Raw genomic sequence first — 19,112 nt, 5'->3', positions numbered from 1 at the left:
CATCTAAGGGTTCATTTTCCTGACATCACATTATCTGACCTTTTCCGCTTGACTCATACATATACTGGATATTACAAATAAGGGAAACCATGGGACCTATGTTTCTTTGGGCCTGGCTTACTTCACTAAATATAATTTTTTCCAAGCCTTTCCATTTCCTAACAAATGGGGCAATGTCATTCTTTCTGATGGAGGCATAGAATTCCATTGTGTATATATACCACATTTTCTTGATCCATTCATCTACTGAGGAGCATCTGGGTTGGTTCCATATCTTAGCTATGGTAAATAATGCTGCAATAAACATAGTTGTGCTGGTAGCTTTAGTGTGGTCTTGTTTGTAAACATTTGGGTAAATGCCCAAAAGTGGGATTGCTGGGTCATAGGGAGATCTATGTGAAGTCTTTTGAGGAACCTCCATACTGCTTTCCAAAGTGGTTGAACAAGTTTACATTCCCACCAACAATGAAGTAAGGTTCCTTTCTGTCCACATCCCCTCCAGCATCTGTTGTTGTTAGAGTTCTTGATTTTTGCCGTTCTAACTGGAGTGAGGTGATATCTCAATGTTGTTTTGATTTGCATTTCTTTTATGGCTAGGGATGTTGAACATTTCTTCATGTGTCTATTGGCCATCCTTCTTTCTTCTTCAGAGAAGTTTCTCTTTAAGTCTTTCGCCCACTTATTTATTGGGCAGTTGTTTCTTTGAGGATTTGTTGTTGGGGGGTTTAATTTTTTGAGTTCCAAGTATATTTTAGATATGAGACCCTTGTCTGTTGTATGGCTAGTTAAGATCTTCTCCCAATCCGTGGGCTTTCTATTGATCTTGCTAGCTATGTCCTTTGCCCTGCAGAAGCTCTGCAACTTTATGCAATCCCATTTGTCCAACCTTTCTTTGATTTGTTGTGTTTCCGGGTCTCTATTCAGAAAATTTTGGCCTGAGCCAAGGAGACCTAGGGTTTCTCCTATTTCATCCTGTAATGTTTTCAGAGTGTCTGCTTTGAGTTCAAGGTCTTTGATCCATTTGGAGTTGATTCTGGTGCAGGGTGATATATAAGGATCTAGCTTAAGTTTTCTACATGTAGTTAACCAATTTTGCCAGCACCATTTACTGAAGAGGTTGTCTTTCTTCCATTCTATTGTTTTAGCTCCCTTATCGAAGATTAGATGGCTATAGGTCTGTAGGTTCATTTCTGGGTTTTCAATTCTATTCCATTGGTCCTGAGGTCTGTTCTTATGCCAATACCAAGCTGTTTTGATTACTATGGCTTTATAGTAGAGTTTGAAGTTTGGTATTGATATTCCTCCAGCACTGTTCTTTCTGTTAAGGATCGTTTTTGCTATTTGGGGGTCTTTTATTGTTCCATATGAATTTTTGGATTGCCTCTTCTATTTCCTTGAAGAATGAGGTTGGAATTTTGATAGGTATTGCGTTGAATTTGTAGATAGCCTTGGGAAGTATTGCCATTTTCACGATGTTAATCTTTCCAATCCAGGAGCATGGGAGGTTTTGCCATTTTTTAAGTTCTGTGTTGATTTCCTTTTTTAAGATTTTAAAGTTTTCATCATAGAGGTCCTTCACTTCTTTAGTTAAGTTAGTTCCTAGGTATTTTATTTTTTGTGGAGCTATTACAAATGGAGTTGCTTTCCTAATTTCAGCCACACTTTTCTCATTGTTGGCATACAGAAAAGCCATTGATTTTGGGGGGTTAATTTTATAACCTGCTACTTTGCCAAAGTTTTGAATCAGCTTGAATAATTTGGGAGTGGAGTCTATGGGATTCTTTAAATACAAGATCATGTCATCTGCAAAGAGGGAGAGTTTTATTTCTTCTTTCCCTATTTGGATTCCCTTTATGTCTGCATCTTGTCTTATTGCTGTAGCTAGGCATTCTAATACTAGATTGAAGAGAAGTGGAGAGAGTGGGCATCCTTGTCTTGCTCCTGAGTTAAGAGGAAATGGCTTTAGTTTTTCACCATTGAGTATAATGCTGGCTGTAGGTTTGTCATATACAGCCTTTATTGTATTGAGGAATGTTCCATGGATTCCTAATTTTTCCAAAACCTTCATCATAAATGGGTGTTGGATCTTGTCGAATGCTTTTTCTGCATCTATAGAGATAACCATGTGGTTCTTATTCTTGCTCCTGTTGATGTGATGAATAATATTAATTGATTTGCGTATATTGAACCAGCTTTGCATCCCTGAAATCAATCCTGTTTGATCATGGTGTATGATTTTTTTGGATGAATTGTTGAAGTGGATTGGCCAAAATTTTGTTGAGAAGTTTTGCATCAATGTTCATCAAAGAAATGGGTCTATAGTTCTCTTTCTTTGATGAGTCCCTGCCTGGTTTTGGGATGAGGGTTATGATGGCTTCATAGAATGTGTTCGGTAGTGAGCTTTCTCTTTCAATTTCATTGAAGAGTTGGAGGAGTATTGGTGTGAGCTCTGCTTTGAAGGCCTTGTAAAATTCTGCTGTAAAACCATCTGGTCCTGGACTTTTCTTAGCTGGGAGGTCTCTTATTGCTGTTTCTATTTCAATGCTTGATATGGGCCTGTTAAGCTGGTTTAACTCATCTTGGTTTAGTTTTGGCATGTCAATATTTGCTAGGAAAGGTCCATTTCTGTCAAGTTCTCAAACTTATTAGCATAAAGTTTTGAGAAGTATTCCCTTATAATGTTCTGAATCTTGGTTGTTTCCGTGGATGTTTCCATTGTCATCTCTGATGAACTAAATTCTTTAACCCTTTAAAGATGTCTTATTTTGAGCTAGGCTCTCACTAAATTGCATAAAGCAGGCCTTGAACTTGTGTATTATATATAATATACATAATAATATGTTTATGTTTATATATATATATGAGACAAAGGAAATATATACCAAGGGCATTGCAAATAATGTCTGGGAGCCCTAGGAACAGTTAGTGGAACACATGTAGCTAAGGCTTGGAAGAACTTGGAGTGGTTAGGGGAGCTTCAACTAGTTTGTGTTGGCTCCTTCCGATCTGCTTCATGCCAGCATGTGTCCTAAGGTACCTAAGGCTTATAGAAGTCAAGCATGGCTGTTCTGTTGACCTGTCTTTTATTTTAAAGAGTATCTTTCAGGAGACGGGGACATGGCTCAAATTGTGGAGAATCCTGAGTTCACCTCCCAGTACTGCGTAAATTAAAAAAAAAAAATTTGCTTTAGAGATTAGAATGAGGATGGAGAGATATTTACTTGATATATTTTATAGTACTGGATGAGTGCAAAAGTTGGGAGGTGAAGCTAGCTTAGAGCTATAGATGACTGAGTCAGTGGCAATGATGTAAAATTTGTTTCTGTATAGAGGTGAAGACAGTTGGAATGAATTTCTATCAGAGGGAAGACAGGACTTTAGATTTGAATTCTTATGAAGTAAAGAATTTGGGGGAAAAAAACCCCAACAAGTTTATAGGGATCAAACCATGAGGAGAAGTCTTGAAGAACAAAGCTGAAATGCTGAGAGACAGGATGGGAAACAGAGAAGTGTGGGATGATTTCTGAGTGGAGAAAAATTCATAATGGAGAGATTATTTTTTCAGAGAGGAAGAGGATAACCTGAACAAATAACAAATACCTGGAGGACATGATCATAGAAGTTCATTGTGAAAGCCGGGCGCTGGTGGCTCACACCTGTAATCCTAGCTACTCAGGAGGCTGAGATCTGAGGATCGCGGTTCAAAGCCAGCCCAGGCAGGAGAGACTGTGAGACTCCTATCTCCAATAAACCACCAGAAAACCGGAAGTGGCGCTGTAGCTCAAGTGGTAGAGCACTCGCCTTGAGCTGAAGAGCTGAGGGACAGCGCCCAGGCCCAGAGTTCAAGCCCCACGACCGACAAAAAAAAAAAGTTCATTGTGAATTGGCTTTCGTTGTGGTGAATTAGAAGGCCAAGCAAATATTTTTGCTTGGGAGGAGGAATAAAGGATGCTAAATGATGACATTTTATTGACTGCTTCCTATGGACCAGATGCTATTTAACTATTTTATTTGAATTGTGTATTTTTACCTCAGTACAAGTCCCTTGAAAACATTATAATTACATTTTGTAGATAAATTACATTTTGTAGAGGTTTGAACTGAAGCTTTGAACTGAAGCATGGCTCTTAGCAAGGCCTCACTCAAAACTTGTAGTTTACTATGATCAAAAGACAAACTTACAAAGAACTTAGTGATCTTAATTAGCTTTATTTGTAATTCAAGAATCACACTTCATTTCATAAAATAAGTAAGTATTCTGATGGGCTTAGCAAAAGAGATTAGTTTTATAGACAAAGGCTGAAGAATGCAGATAAATTTCAAGGTTACACTCCTCCTGAGGTATAAGGACAGAAATAACAGTAGAAAAATGATTCTCTTTTGGATAAAGAGTAGAGCAGGGGGAATTTTATTACCATGCCATTGAAATGAAACTGTTAGGGAAATTTCTTGTTATCTTTTCATTTCTCAGGGTTAAATAAAAGCTCAGTTTCAGTTTGGTGATGTGAGACTCTGTTTTGATTTTTAGTTAGTCTTTTAAGGTCCAGTGCAGGGACCTATCCCAAAACAATGGCCTCCTACAATTTTTTTTTTCCATAATCAAAACTTTATTGAAAAACAGACACCAAGATAGGAAATCATTGTTATGTACCTTACAAAATCAAACATAATTACATTATCTTGGTAGAGTCACTGAACTTCTGGTAAGGCTTTCTGTGAGGAAATGTAAATTCAGAAAGTTGTATAGATCATTAGTGTTGCTTTCTTCTAAAGGAACAACCTTCTGTAAGCCTGGCTTTCCCTCCTGTAGGTTGGCACAGCACTGTGGAACAGCCTACACAAAGAACCACTGTCTGAGCATGGCTGAAAACCGTGGTAATCTTGTAGCAACCTGGACATTTTACATCCATAAAATAAGAATTTGGACTTTGAACTAGCCGTTTCTTTTTATGCTTTTTCTTCTCATCTTCCAAGGACGGATGGAGTAAATCTCTAGCCAAGGGCATGACGCCGCCTCTCCTCCTACAATTTTTATTGAACACTATCACAGAGGGAGCAAGGAGATTAGGATTCACTCTGTCCTTTGCTCACATTGGCTGTCCATCTCTAATTGAATAAAATAACTTATTTTTATTTTCTAGGGGCCAGATGATATCTGCTGAAGATTGTGAATTTATTCAAAGATTTGAAATGAAAAGAAGTCCTGAAGAAAAGCAAGAGATGCTTCAAACTGAAGGCAGCCAGGTGATCCACATAGATATTTTGTTGTGATGCATACTTGCAAAGCCATTCTAGAAAGGGTTGAAAAGATAGCTGAGTAGTTGAGTGCCCGATAAGAATGCACAAAGTCCTGTATCCTGTGTTTAACCTTCAGTATAAAAAGAAAAATCACAGAAAAACTTAATGACTGTATGACATTACAATGTAGGTATGCAATTGCGTGTGTGTGTGTGTGTGTGTGTGTGTGTGAGAGAGAGAGAGAGAGAGGGGGAGAGAGAGAGGGGGAGAGAGAGAGAGAGAGAGAGAGAGAGAGACTGGAGATCAACTCAAGGCTTTACATATGCCAGATAGGGTTTGTACTGCTGAACTCCACAGAAAGTGTTTTATTATTTTCAGTTTTCTTTGTTAATTTGGGGGACAAATGTTATATTGGGTGTTTATTTTTGTATCCTTTTTTGACTATCTGTTTATCTGTCTGCCTGTCTACCTACAAACTCGGGGTACTGTGTGTGCCTCTACTATTGAACTAAATTTCCTTTTTTTTTTTTTTTGAACTAAATTCTTTAACCCTTTAACAATGTTTTATTTTGAGATAGGCTTTCACTAAATTGCCTAAGGTAGGCCTTGAACTTGTGATAATTTTGCCTTGGTTTTGCCTCCATATCAAGGTCTTTTCTACATTTAAAAACATACAAAATTTAGACCTTGTTAGAAGGATTTCTAAGGGGAATCTACTATTTCAAAATATATGGAGTTCTAAAACTAGCTTTTCCTTTCCTTTCCTCTCCCCTCCTTCCTTCCCTCCTTCCTTTCTTTCCTACCTTCTTTCCTTCTGCCTTTCCCTTTTTCTTGGTTTCTGGGGCTTGATCTTAGGGCCTGGGTGCTGTTCCTGAGCCTTTTCACTCAAGGGTATGGCTTTATCATTTGAACAACAGCTCCACTTCTGGCATTTTTGGTGGTTAATTGGAGCTAAGCATCTCCTGTACTTCCTGCTGGGGCTGGCTTTGAACTTTAGTCTTCAGATCTTAGTCTCCTGAGTAGCTAGGATTACAGGCATGAGCTACCAGTGCCCAGCAATATTTTTCTACTCCATATTCTTAATAGTTATATTTGAAATACCTAAAATAATTAAATATTTGAATTTATAGGGTCTATTCATGAAATTGTATTTTAATAATTGACTTATTAAGTTTTGGTACCTCTTTTAAAGTATATAAACATTTTGAATTTATAAGATTTTTGCACTTCTTGATTGACCAATACTGCTTCTGTGTGTATGTTTGTGTATTTGTGTATGTATGTATATGTGCATGTGTGTATGCATGCTCTAGGTATTCAACACAAGGTTATGTGCCTGCTAGGCATGGCTTTACTACTTATTCAGAAAAATCTATTAACAAAAAGTCTATTAACATTTGCCATATTTGTACCAAACATGGGTTTCTTATTACCTTTGAATTGCTTTGGAGTTCTTTAATATACAATAGTTTGTGTTTGTATAGTTACATATATTGATAATTTACTTTCTCTTGTGATTTGTTTGTTGCATAAAAATAAAATGCTATTAAGTCAGAAAGAGAAAATAAGCATTAGTTTGCCTGATAGTTTCCTGTTTAAGATGGAACCTGTGGCTCAGTGGTAGAGTGCTTGCCTTGCATGCATGAGGCCCTGGGTTTGATTCCTCAGCACCACATAAGTAGAAAAAGCCAGAAGTGTTCACTGTGGCTCAAGTGGTAGAGCGCTTGCTTTGAGCTGAAGAGCTGAGGGACAGCACCCAGGCCCAGAGTTCAGGCCCCATGACCGCTGTTGACAATATGCCTATGGCTTTTAAAAATTATTGGGTAGTTTTCTATTTAGTGAAAATGTAGTTTTCCATGTACAGCCATATGTTTTAAACCATATTTCCCCACATATCTTAGTAACTTTCATTTTTTCCCTCTGTATTGAGGTCAATGTTTTTAATTATTTCCTCATTATAAGTTCTAGGATGTGATTGTTGGTCAAACAACTTGATGTCTATAAGGGTTTTTATACATATCATAAAAATGCTCTCTTGATAATTGACCAATTTGTAATGCCTGTCAGCAATATGTGGGTATGTCCACATTCACCAGGAACATGGACATGCCCACAGAGTGCCCACCAGGTTCCTGGATATCTGGGCCTCTAGGTACAAGTATCTACTTTGGATCAGTTGTGGGGCTTGATCTCAGGGCTTGGGAGCTGTACCTGAGCTCTTTTGCTCAAGGCTAGTGCTCCACCACTTTGAGCCACAGCTCCACTTCCTTCTAGTTTTCTGGTGGTTAATCTGATCTAAGCGTCCCCTGGTCTTTCTTGCCCAGGCTAGCTTTGAGCTGCCATCTTCAGATCTCAGCCTCCTGAGTAGCTAGGATTATAGGCATGAGTCACCAGTGCCCTGCTATTACTGCATTCTTGTCATTTTGATAGGTGAAATGGTATCTAAGTACAATAGTGTAACACATTTTAAAGTGGATTTTGGTCTCTTTTTTTTTCCTCTGGGTGGTTGCATCTCATATTCTTTACTGTTATATAGAAACGTGTATATACTTAATTGATTTGTCAGATTCCTTTATGTGATAAATATATTAGTTCTGTGTATGCCCTTGTTTCCAGCTCGTTTGGTGAATTTTAAACTTGGTTAAATTGGTTAAACATTAATGAAGTTTTAATTGTGCCATTAAACTTACTCCCTTCTTCCTTTGTGGTGCTAGCTGTGGATATGTCATCCTTTGAGAAAGAAAGCTTCCCTGTCCCAGATGCATGTGCATCAGAGGGGACTTCTCATTCAATGTTTATTCAGCATGTGGGTACTGAGGCCCCGTTAAACACACAATTAGACTGAGGAAAATGTGTTAGCTAGTAAAGTTGTTAGTAAGTGAAGGCTCTTCCCTTCAGGAATTAAACTATAGGCTCTTTCTTAATTGCAGTGTCTATGTGATGGATCTTTTATGGATTGTGCCAGGAAATAAGCATTTGTTTTATTCAAAAAAATTGACAGTATATCTGAAAAGCTAAAATAGAAATGCTGTGGGTAATTCATACTTTGTTTTGTGAAAAAGAGTATAAGTATACTTTAATGTTATTGACTAAAATATCCAATTATTCATTACTTTTAGCTTTCTAAATAATTTGAAGTTTATCATAGGTGTATTTTCTAATCTCTAAAGTTCCACTCTTTTTTTAATTAATTAATTAATTTATTTTTATTGTGAGAATCCCATACAGAGGAGTAAAGTTCCACTCTTTAGTATGGTAGGTAGACTGATCACAGAAGATACAACTCAGATCAGAATGAGTATGAGTTTTGACAAGATATGTACTTCTACAGCGTGATCTCGTCAAGACTGATGCTGTACTACTTGAGCCATGCTTCCAGTCCTGGCATGATCTTTGTTACATGCTATTTGCTGCTGTTGAGGATTTACTGAGTGAATCAATACTGAATGAAGTATACTTTAATTTATATGTCCTTACATGCTTTGAAAGGGTTTTCAGATCATACCTATTATTGAATACAGTTGGATACATCAGAGAACAGTTTTAATTGTGCTGTATTTGATTTTTATACTGATTTTAAACATAAAACCTAGCATAAACCTAGCTGAGTTTTGCATGGCCTTCTAACAAGATGTAATTCCCGTGCCCACAGATTTTTTGCTGAAGGAGCCTGGTAGATTGAAGGAGCCCATATACAATTTGTTCTGATTCTCACAATAGTGTTGGGAAAATTAGAGGCAACTTGTTTGTTGTTGGATGCAGTTTTATTGAGTTCCCAAGAGAGATCATGTAGTTGATATATTGTAGAATAGAGAGGGATCAGGACCCTTCTGCTTACAGTCTCTAGTACTCCGGCTCTGCTGTTTTGCTTCCCAGTAAGTGTGCGTGCACACACACACAAACAAAATAAAATAGTTACTTTTGTCTATATAACTTTGTGCTGTCATGAATAATCAAGAGTTGCTTAGTGCCTAGGTGTATCTATTTTAAGCATAGCAAACATTTTGAAGTTTAGCACTAGAAATGATCAAATGATCAAAAATCTGATGAAGTCATATGGTCCTTTATCATGACAATAATTATAAAAGAAATACATTTTCAGCAATTCTGTTTGCTAATTGCATTTGTATCCTCTTTGATGAAAGAGATATTTTACAGAATTTCATTAAAACAGGGTTTGCAACAATTAACATTAATTTCATGTTTTTTTTTCCTAGTGTGCTAAAACATTTATAAATCTGATGACTCATATCTCCAAAGAACAGACGGTGCAATACATACTAACGATGGTTGATGATATGTTACAGGTAGGTATATTCTTTTTTTTTTTTTTTTTTTTTTTTTTTGGTGCTAGTCCTGGGGTTTGAGCAGGGCCTGAATACTGTCTCAGAGCTTTTGTGTTCAAGGGTGCTCTACCACTTGAGCCACGCTTTACTTTGAAGTACTTCACTGAGGCTGTTCATCCTCCCTCATTGAGTTTCTTTGTTTGGCATGCAGGGTATTCACACATCAAACATTGGTATTGGTAGAGGCATCTGAGTAACTTTAGAAACAGCAGAGAAGTATAGGCAGAGAAGTATAATTTCATCCCTTTTTATTTTTTGGTTGGTTATGGGGCTTGAACTCTGCCTGGGCGCTGTCCCTGAGCTCTTCAGGTCAAGGCTAGTGTTCTACCTCTTGAGCCACAGTGCCACTTCCAGTTTTCTGAGTGGTTAATTGGAGATAAGTGTCTCATGGACTTTCCTGCCAGGGCTGGCTTTGAACCATGATCCTCAGATCTCAGCCTCCTGAGTAGCTAGGATTACAGGTGTGAGCCCGAGGCACCTGGCAGTTTCATTACTTTTGATTTAAAGTAATCGTAGTAATTAAACAATTTTGATTTGTAAAATATGTCTCTACTACCATCCCTACCCTCTGCCCATAATAATATCAGTGACTGACAAGTAGTATATATACATAAAGTGGAAAAAGAACACACACAGATGATCATAAAATGGAAGGTTGGGAAGCTGTGCACAATCGGTACATTCCTCAGTACAGTTCTGTGAGATTAGTAATATAATTTCTTTTCTGTTTAGGAAAATCACCAGCGTGTCAGTATTTTCTTTGATTATGCGAAACGTAGCAAGAGTACTGCATGGCCCTACTTTCTGCCAATGTTGAATCGCCAGGATCCCTTTACTGTTCATATGGTAAATTTTAATCACATTTTGTGTGTGTGTGTGTGTGTGTGTGTGTGTGTGTGTGTGTGTGTGTGTATCATATTGTTCAGTAAAGAAAGGACATTGCTTGAGACAGTGTCTGGATTGTAGATAACTGTAGATAATTGGGTAATGATGAATTCATTAACATCAAAGTACATGGTGAAGTCATGTATGTAAAAAGTTCATGGTCATCAATAGGAGGATAAAGCATATTTTACTATGTAGAAATTAAATTTTTCTTTGAAAAAGCTACTGAGTTGTTTTAATTAAGTAATGAATTGCCTTTTTGTATCTTAAGCACTTTTGTTTTAAACTTAGTGAGAAGGGCTCTAATGTATGAAGGATCTTTTTTTTTGGGCCGGGGGGAGGTCTGGTTGTGGGGCCTGAACTCTGGGTCTGGGAACTGTTTCTCAGCTCTTCAGCTCAAGGCTAGCTCTCTTCCACTTGAGCCACAGCGCCACTTCCGGCTTTTTTCTTTTTGCTTATGTGGTACTGAGGAATTGAACCCAGGGCCTCACGCATGCAAGGCAAGCGCTATACCACTGAGCCACCTTCCTAGCCCATGAAGAATCTTTTATGGAGTCCAGAGAAGTAAGGAGAGAATAAACCATTGTATAAACAAGCCCTTTTTATTTCCAGTGTAGTGGGATTATGAGCGTGATGTGGAGGGAACAGGCAGGAGCTCTGGAGGTTTCTCATTTCAGTGGAAGTCTTTAATTTTTTATGTCAAAGGTCATGGTCTCCAAAATATTTTTGTCCAATCTGTCTTCCTTTTCCTTTCCTCTTTCCCTTGCTCCCCTCTTCTCCTTCTCTCTCTCTTTCTCTTTCTCCTTCCCTTCATGGCCCTCTTCTCTTCCTCTTCATCATCCTTCCTTACATATTTATATTTATATTAGTGTATATATATGTATATATATGTATATATATATATATATATATATATATATATATATATATACACACACACACACACATATATATATACATTGTCGGTCATGGTTGTGGGGCTTCAACTCTGGGCTTGGTCACTGTCCCTGAGCTCTTCAGCTCAAGGCAAGGGCTCTACTGCTTGAGCCACAGTATCATGTCTGGTTTTCTGGTGGTTAATTGGAGATAAGAGTCTCACGGACTTTTCTTGCCCAGGCTTGCTTTGAACTGTGATCCTCAGATCTCAGCAGTAGCTAGAATTACAGTTGTGAACTACAGGTGCTCAGTTTATTAGTATATTTTTATATCTGATATATTGAAACATTTGTAAAAAGAAATTAAAAAGGAGGACCCGTGAAATAAACTGCACATTAATTAAAAAAAATCTCCAGGAATGTATGTTTTGACTATTTGGATGTTCAGATGTTGTCTTCCTGGTGTTATAAAATTAACATATATACAGGTAAGGCAGGGTTTACATTAAATGTACAGGTGCAGCCAAGTCCTAAGTAACTTTTTTTTTGTGGTACTGGGAACTGAACCCAGGCTTTGTTGATGCTAGGCAAACTGCGTGCTATTGAGCTGCATTCCCAGCCCTATATTAACTTTTTTATTTTTAATCAGTCATGGGGCTTGAACTCTGGGCCTGGGTGCTGTCCAGAGTATTGGATGGGGGTGGGGGGTGGGCGCGTAATATCATAAAGTTTGATTGTGGTAATAGTCACACAACTTCAAAAGTACATTACAAACTGCTGAACTACAAATGGATGAGTCTTATAGCATGTGAAATTTATTTTAATGAAGCTTCTTTTTTGTTTTTTTTGGTCAGTCATGGGGCTTGAACTCTGGGCTTGGGTGCTGTCCCTGAGCTCTTCAGCTCAAGGCAAGCACTCTACCACTTGAGCCACAGTGCCATTTCTGTTTTTTTGGTGATTAATTGGAGATAAGAGTCTCATGGACTTTCCTGCCCTGGCTGGCTTTGAACTGGGATCCTTAGAACTCAGCCTCCTGAGTAGCTAGGATTACAGGCGTGAGCCACCAGCGCTCCGCATAACTTTTTGATATATAAATGACTTTAGCTAATATGTACTGATAAGGTTTATACTAGCTGTAGAAATGTCAGAGTTATTTATTATTATCTTTTTGTTTATGATAATATTTTCAATCTCTGTGTTCTTAACACGATTCCTTTTAATTCAGTTGTTTATTTTGTGAAGGTTTTTTGATGGTCTTAAGATGAATCCTAAATTTCACTTTTAAAATGCAAAAAGGGAATGTCATGACATTCTTAGAACCCAGCTAGTTTTAGTTTATTTTAAAAGAAGTATTTAAACAGTGCATTTTGAATGTGTTTCAAGATAAGTTAAAAAATTTCTTTTTGCAGGAATTGAGTGTGACAGAAATCATTCAGCAAAGTGGCTACAAGTCCTGGTTTTTAAGGTATGCAAAATGATTTTAAGAATCAATATTATATTCAGATGTTTCTTATTCATTTTTAGGCAGCAAGAATTATTGCCAAATTAGCAGCCTGGGGGAAAGAACTGATGGAAGGTAGTGACTTAAATTACTATTTCAACTGGATAAAAACTCAGCTGAGTTCACAGGTAACATAAATTTCTTTTAATATTTTTGAAAGGAACATAACATTCATGTTCCTTTAAGCTGTATTGAATTTGATAAATATGCTGAACTACTACTCATGGGTGTGGTTGCATTTGGGCTTTACTTGTTCTTTCTTCAGTTATAATTTAAACCTTGCTGCCTTTTCTGCACTTGGGTTTCCCGTTCTTGTTTTTCAGTGGTAAGGGAAAGTTTTCCTTCTAGGTGGCTGCTGAGATTGTATAGCTTGGAGAAATGAAAGGATCTACAGAATAACAATAAGCTACCCACATGAGGCTCCTGATATAGGAAGAGAAGTGGTCCAGCAGGAGAGAGTGGCCTGGCCAGCTCTAGGACAAGAGGCTTCAGGCACACTTCTCCATCTGTCTCAGGAATCTGAACCAATAAGATTTGTCTGAGAAATATTGGTTTCTTGGAGAGTTCTCAAAGTTTTTAATGAGGTCTGGTCATTTAAACAGGCTAAGCTGTTCAGCTGGTTGTGCCAGTAAACAAACTGGTCTTGAGTGCTGCTATGGGAATTTCCAAGTGCATGCAGAACATTATAGATCAATAGTGAATATGCTTGTCTTTTTCTTGACCAAGTGTCTGTTCCAGGTTTCCAGGTATCCCTGAGTAAGACTGGGCTTGTTCAGTCCAACTGTGAGATGATGAATGAGCAGTGGCTCATTCTCCACAGTGTTCCAGTGTGATCATGGGATTGAGCAGCTAAGCCCAAATTGAGACATGGTATCTACATATTGATGGTTTTGGTTGCTTTTAGGTCTTTCCAGCTCTGCTTTTCCATGGAAGAAGATAACTGTTTAGGAACCTAACACATTTTTTATATTTTTTCCTTATGGTTGCTTAAAATAGGGCAAAAATGGGGCATTTGAGATGGTCCTTCAGAGTGTTTCTTTTAGGCTTCCAGCAACTGTTATGAGAGGGTAGAGGCTTGGTGGGAATATACTCAGAAAAGGAGAGAAAGGGAGGTGAGTGGAGAAGAGTATTCTGGGGATAGAAAAGGTACAAGAGAATGAGATTTTGCTGTGGAGGTTGTGACATGGGAGAATAACAACAGGAGAAATAATATTGATACTTATAGTACTGTATTAATATTTAATTTTTTGGAAAGTTTAATTTTTACTTAAGGCAATGAATAGTAGATCTTAATTTGAAGAATTGGAAAGATGCCATGATATTTTGCTTAGATTCACTTTTTGTCTTATTATTGCATGCTTTTTTGGGGCTAATTGCCTTTTTTTTTTTTTTTCTTTGTACCAGTACTCAGGGACTAGGTCCTGTCAGCCTTTTTTTTTTTTTCTCAAGACTGGCAGTTTACCACTTGTGCCACAGCTTCACTTCCAGCTAGTAATAGTTATTTGGAGATTGGAGTTTCATGGACTATCCTGGCTGGGCTGGCTTCAAATTGGGATCCTCAGATCTCAGCTCCCTGAGTAGCTAGCATTACACTTATGCCTAGCTCGCTAATTTCCTTTTATGTTTGGATAAAGGTATTTTGGAGTGAATTTGTTAATTTGAATGGAATTAAAAATTTAAAATGTCAATAGAATCAATTTTAACTTCTTATTGACTCAATTTTATAAAGTGTTTTTATAAGAACCATCAGTTTGCAGATTTTACTGAGTTTGGAAGGTATGTAAAATATGAAAAATAGGTGTGTGAAAATGAGATTTTAAGTCTCTAATAAATGTATGTCCCTTGGAATCAGAATGCTTAATTAATTAGGAAATACTCCCTTTCCCTTTTGATCTGTTTTAAAACTATCTGTCCTTTTCAATAAACCCCATTTTATTTTGCTGTTATTTTTCTGGTTGGGCTCAGATGTAGCTGAACTCATACAATGAAAACTGGTAGGGAAGAGACTACTATAGTAGGAGCACTGTCTTTTTGGGCAGTGTCATTTGTCTTGTGCCTCAGATGATTTGTCATTCCTAAATGATTAACATGTGTTTCATTCTCACATGGTGGTAACAATGTCCAATAAGTGGGGGAAAATATTTCTCTCATTACTAGTGGTAGGTAGGAAGTATTGCAGTGTCTAGAACAGCCTTCATCAGAATCAAACTACTTTGTATTAGATAAATGCTTTCTAAGACCTTTTCCGCATTTCTCTTAGTGCACTGTTTTTAACCACAGTCTTTGGCTTTTATTTGTGCAGTCGTGTTTCTGCTTTGCAAGGCCTTCTATTTCAAGGTGCTTCTTCAGGGTACAGGCAGTCTGTCCTTGCTTCTGAGTTTGAGCACTGCTTCTGCTTGGCTCTCTGATCTTGTTCTCTCCTTTGCCCTGAACAGAAACTTCTTCCATGGTTAAGTTTTAGAACTTATTTATTTTTTTTTGTGCCAGTACTGGAGCTTGAACTTAGAACTAAGAGCTCTTGCTTGGCTTTCTTGCTTCTAGCTGTCCCTTTACCACTTGAACTATACCTCTACTTTCGAGGTTTTATTTTCTGCATCAGTCAAATGTTGTGTAATAGTGCTGTATGTGGAAAGTCTCCTTTTCTTTACCATAAATGCTTTCTCCTTCATGTAAGAGGATTCATGATTCTGGTAGAATTAAACTTTGAAAAGCCTAAGTTTTGCAATTTTGGGTTTTTTGTGTTCTTTTATGTTATTGTGGCAAATTTTGGAAGATAGCTACTTTATTATCCACTAAGTGCCTGGCAATTCAATGACTATACTTAGTAGTTACTGAATAAAACAAAGTACACATTTTCTTTTAGAAATTCATGATCACTTTTCTCTTGCACATTCAGCCTTTGAATTTCTACCATATATTTTCTTCAGTCATTTCTACATAACATTTAATTTTCATGATAACCTGTTAGCTTTGTTATGCATAACCAGATTTTAAGTTCATATAGTATCTTCCTCTTTTTTTTTTTGGGTCCGGTCGTGGGGCCTGAACTCTGGGCCTGGGCGCTGTCCCTCAGCTCTTCAGCTTAAGGCTAGCGCTCTACCACTTGAGCCACAGCGCCACTTCTGGCTTTTTTCTTTTTGCTTATGTGGTGCTGAGGAATCGAACCCAGGGCCTCAGGCATGCAAGGCAAGCGCTCTACCACTGAGCCACCTTCCCAGCCCTAGTATCTTCCTCTTATCAGGCACCTATTTCACAAAGTTTTGCCATAGAATATAACGTAGATAGTCAGTATATGCCAGTCTTCTGAAAAATCAGTCTAGTTACTAAATCCTGAGGGAAATTTTTGCTAGTTTCACTTGTGAAACTTAGCCAGAGCTTAATATTCAGTTTATAATGTTTTTACTAGTCTCTTGATTAATGTATTATCTGGAAAAGTATAATGACAGAATATTTTATCTCTTCATACTTTTTGTAAAGTAGAATTAGTGAAAAATTGTGAAAAAATAGCAAAGTGTAAAATTCACTTTGCCCTTTTTTGGGTAAGCTGGTAAATTAGGGCAAAATTAAAAACAAAACTAAGTAATAAGTCATTTATTTTGCAATAGAAACTGCGTGGTAGCGGTGTTGCTGTTGAAACAGGAACAGCCTCTTCAAATGATGTAAGTACATCCCTGCTTAATTCACCAGCTTCCTAACACCCAGAAATACATTATTTTGATTCTCAGCCATTTATAGTTTTGAAAGTGTTTGCCAAAATGTAAACCCATGGTGTTGATATGTTATCTGTCTCCAGTCAGTATAATTGTATTGAAAAACTATACACTGATATATGTGGTCTCTAGTGATTGTTTTTTTCCCCCCTGTGGGAGACTTGAGACTTGTCCTTCCTTGTTTCTGTTTTTTTTTTTTAATTTTCCATTTTATATCTGAGAGTCAAAGCAAGAATCTGAATTCAAATGCAGGATTGGAGTAAATAATCATTAGGCTACTGTCCTTATACTTCATTTCTCTTATAAACTACAAAAGAGGACCAGTGAATCAAAACTTGGTAGGAATTCAGCTAACTGTAGGCCCTAAACACACCCTGTGCTGTACTGCTCAGGGATTGTGTGGACCCCACCTCCTTCTTCATCCCATCGTCTTTTCTTCATGCTAGAACTGGGGCTTGAACTCAGGTCCTGGGCACTGGTCCCTTGTCTTTTCTGCTCAAAGCTAGCATTCTCCCACTTGAGCCACAGCTCTACTTCTGGCTTTTGGGGAGCTAATTGGGGAGTGAGTATCTCATTGACTTTCTTGCCCAGTCTTGCCTCCAGTTGTGATCCTCATGTCTCAGTGTTTTGAGAAGCTAGGATTATAGGCATGAGTCAACAGCGCCTGGATTTTCTTCCAGTCTTTACTCACATTTGTATGGAGCTTTAAGCTTAAAAGTTAAGATAAATTATAGTCCTCTAAATTCCTTTCTTAGCTAATATTATTTTTCTCAGTTTGAACTGGTTTAACTTTATGTTCTAAGGAATCTACTCTAAGCCTAAGAACTAGACAACATTTAGACAAGTAAGGATGGGCATGATTTGGGACCAACTGAGGTAAAAAAAAATACAGGTGCATTGAGCTTTAATAAAGTTGGGAATACCTCTGGAATGCAGAGCTTCTACATGCCACCTAATGTAGATATAAGTAAAGCTCTGATGAAACCATCTAATCTTTATATTGATTGCTGTAGCTTTCTTCCAAAATTGGAATGAATAAGACTGAAAATAACCATGGAATTCATTTTCAAAGCCAGGAGGTGGGACCCCACTGGGGCATGGATTGAAAGGAATGACAGTCATGTTAGGCCAGAAAAAGTGAATCTAAGATCCAAAAAAGGGAGTCAGAACAAGTTTTCAAACTAGAAGTACCGTGGTAGAGAGAGGAAGTAGTATATAGGAAGTCCAGTTGTTCAGTCCTAGCATGCGCACGCACACACGCATGCACGTGAACACACACATTTATATTTGGAGTCTTCATATTTTGTGATTTGTATTTCTACCAGTTTTAAATTTGCAAAATTGTTTAGCTATGTTTTAGACATATTGGTTTATTTCTAACACAAGATATTTTCAGAATCATTTGCCTTATTTTAGTGTTTTTTTTTAAAGGTGTTTGTAAGTTAAAGCTAACATAAGGAGGTATAAGCTCTGCTGACCATGAATGCTTATTTTACTCTTTTCTGGAAAAAACAACATGGATTGAGTTGGCTGCTTGTTAGGGTAGTTTCATGCATATAACATTCCAGCTGAGATTAGTATTTTGAGTCAGTTTTCCCCTTTCTTCTCACTAATCTTCCTTCCTTCTTTCCTTCCTTCCTTCCTCCCTCCCTCCCTCCCTCCCTCCCTCCCTCCTTCCCTCCCTCCCTCCCTCCTTCCCTCCCTCCTCCCTCCCTCCCTCCCTCCCTCCCTCTCTCCCTCCCTCCCTCCCTCCCTCTCTCCCTTCCTCCCTCCCTCCCTCCCTTCCTTCCTTCCTTCCTTCCTTCCTTCCTTCCTTCCTTCCTTCCTTCCTTCCTTCTTCCTTCCTTCTTTCTTTCTTTCTTTCCTTTCTTTCTTTCTTTCTTTCTTTCTTTCTTTCTTTCTTCTTTCTTTCTTCCTTTCTTTCTTTCTTTCTTTCTTTCTTTCTTTCTTTCTTTCTTTCTTTCTTTCTTTCTTCCTTTCTTCCTTTCTTCCTTTCTTCCTTTCTTTCTTCCTTTCTTTCTTTCTTTCTTTCTTTCTTTCTTTCTTCCTTTCTTTCTTTCTTCCTTCCTTTCTTCCTTTCTTTCTTTCTTCCTTTCTTTCTTCCTTTCTTTCTTTCTTTCTTTCTCTTTCTTTCTTTCTTTCTTTCTTTCTTCCTTCCTTTCTTTCTTTCTTTCTTTCTTTCTTTCTTTCTTTCTTCTTCTTCTTTCTTTCTTTCTTTCTTTCTTTCTTTCTTCCTTTCTTTCTTTCTTTCTTTCTTTCTTTCTTTCTTTCTTTCTTTCTTTCTTTCTTCCTTTCTTCCTTCTCTTTCTTTCTTCTTCCTTTCTTTCTTTCTTTCTTTCTTTCTTTCTTTCTTCCTTTCTTCCTTTCTTCCTTTCTTTCTTCCTTTCTTTCTTTCTTTCTTTCTTCCTTTCTTCCTTCCTTTCTTCCTTCCTTTCTTTCTTTCTTCCTTTCTTTCTTCCTTTCTTTCTTTCTTCCTTTCTTTCTTTCTTTCTTCCTTTCTTCCTTTCTTCCTTTCTTTCTTTCTTTCTTCCTTTCTTCCTTTCTTCCTTTCTTTCTT

At 37.5% G+C, this 19,112-nt stretch overlaps 2 protein-coding genes across 6 annotated transcripts in view; one reads left to right on the top strand and one right to left on the bottom strand.

Moving 5' to 3' along the window:
- Nucleotides 1-19,112, top strand: part of Atp6v1h (ATPase H+ transporting V1 subunit H) — a 96,853-nt gene that overhangs the window by 6,969 nt on the left and 70,772 nt on the right. For 4 of the 5 annotated variants that reach the window (XM_069990714.1, XM_069990715.1, XM_069990713.1 and 1 more), the window contains exons 3-7: nt 5,142-5,244; nt 9,456-9,545; nt 10,317-10,430; nt 12,869-12,973; nt 16,451-16,504. In XM_069990714.1, coding sequence (XP_069846815.1) covers nt 5,142-5,244; nt 9,456-9,545; nt 10,317-10,430; nt 12,869-12,973; nt 16,451-16,504 — 466 coding nt within the window. The remainder of the gene's footprint in view (nt 1-5,141; nt 5,245-9,455; nt 9,546-10,316; nt 10,431-12,868; nt 12,974-16,450; nt 16,505-19,112) is intronic. The other variant, XM_069990718.1, reaches the window with a different exon arrangement.
- LOC138806232 (small ribosomal subunit protein eS27-like) lies at nt 4,584-5,013 on the bottom strand. Its single transcript, XM_069991767.1, has one exon. It carries the CDS (start codon nt 5,004-5,006, stop codon nt 4,752-4,754), a length of 255 nt encoding a protein of 84 aa, XP_069847868.1. The 5' UTR covers nt 5,007-5,013; the 3' UTR covers nt 4,584-4,751.

This window comes from Dipodomys merriami, unplaced genomic scaffold (genome assembly GCF_024711535.1).
Source record: "Dipodomys merriami isolate MVZ:Mamm:240054 unplaced genomic scaffold, mDipMer1.0.p SCAF_4, whole genome shotgun sequence".
Lineage (NCBI taxonomy): Eukaryota > Metazoa > Chordata > Mammalia > Rodentia > Heteromyidae > Dipodomys > Dipodomys merriami.
The sequence above is the reverse complement of the archived record's forward strand: the minus strand, read 5'-3'. Positions and strand labels throughout refer to the sequence as shown.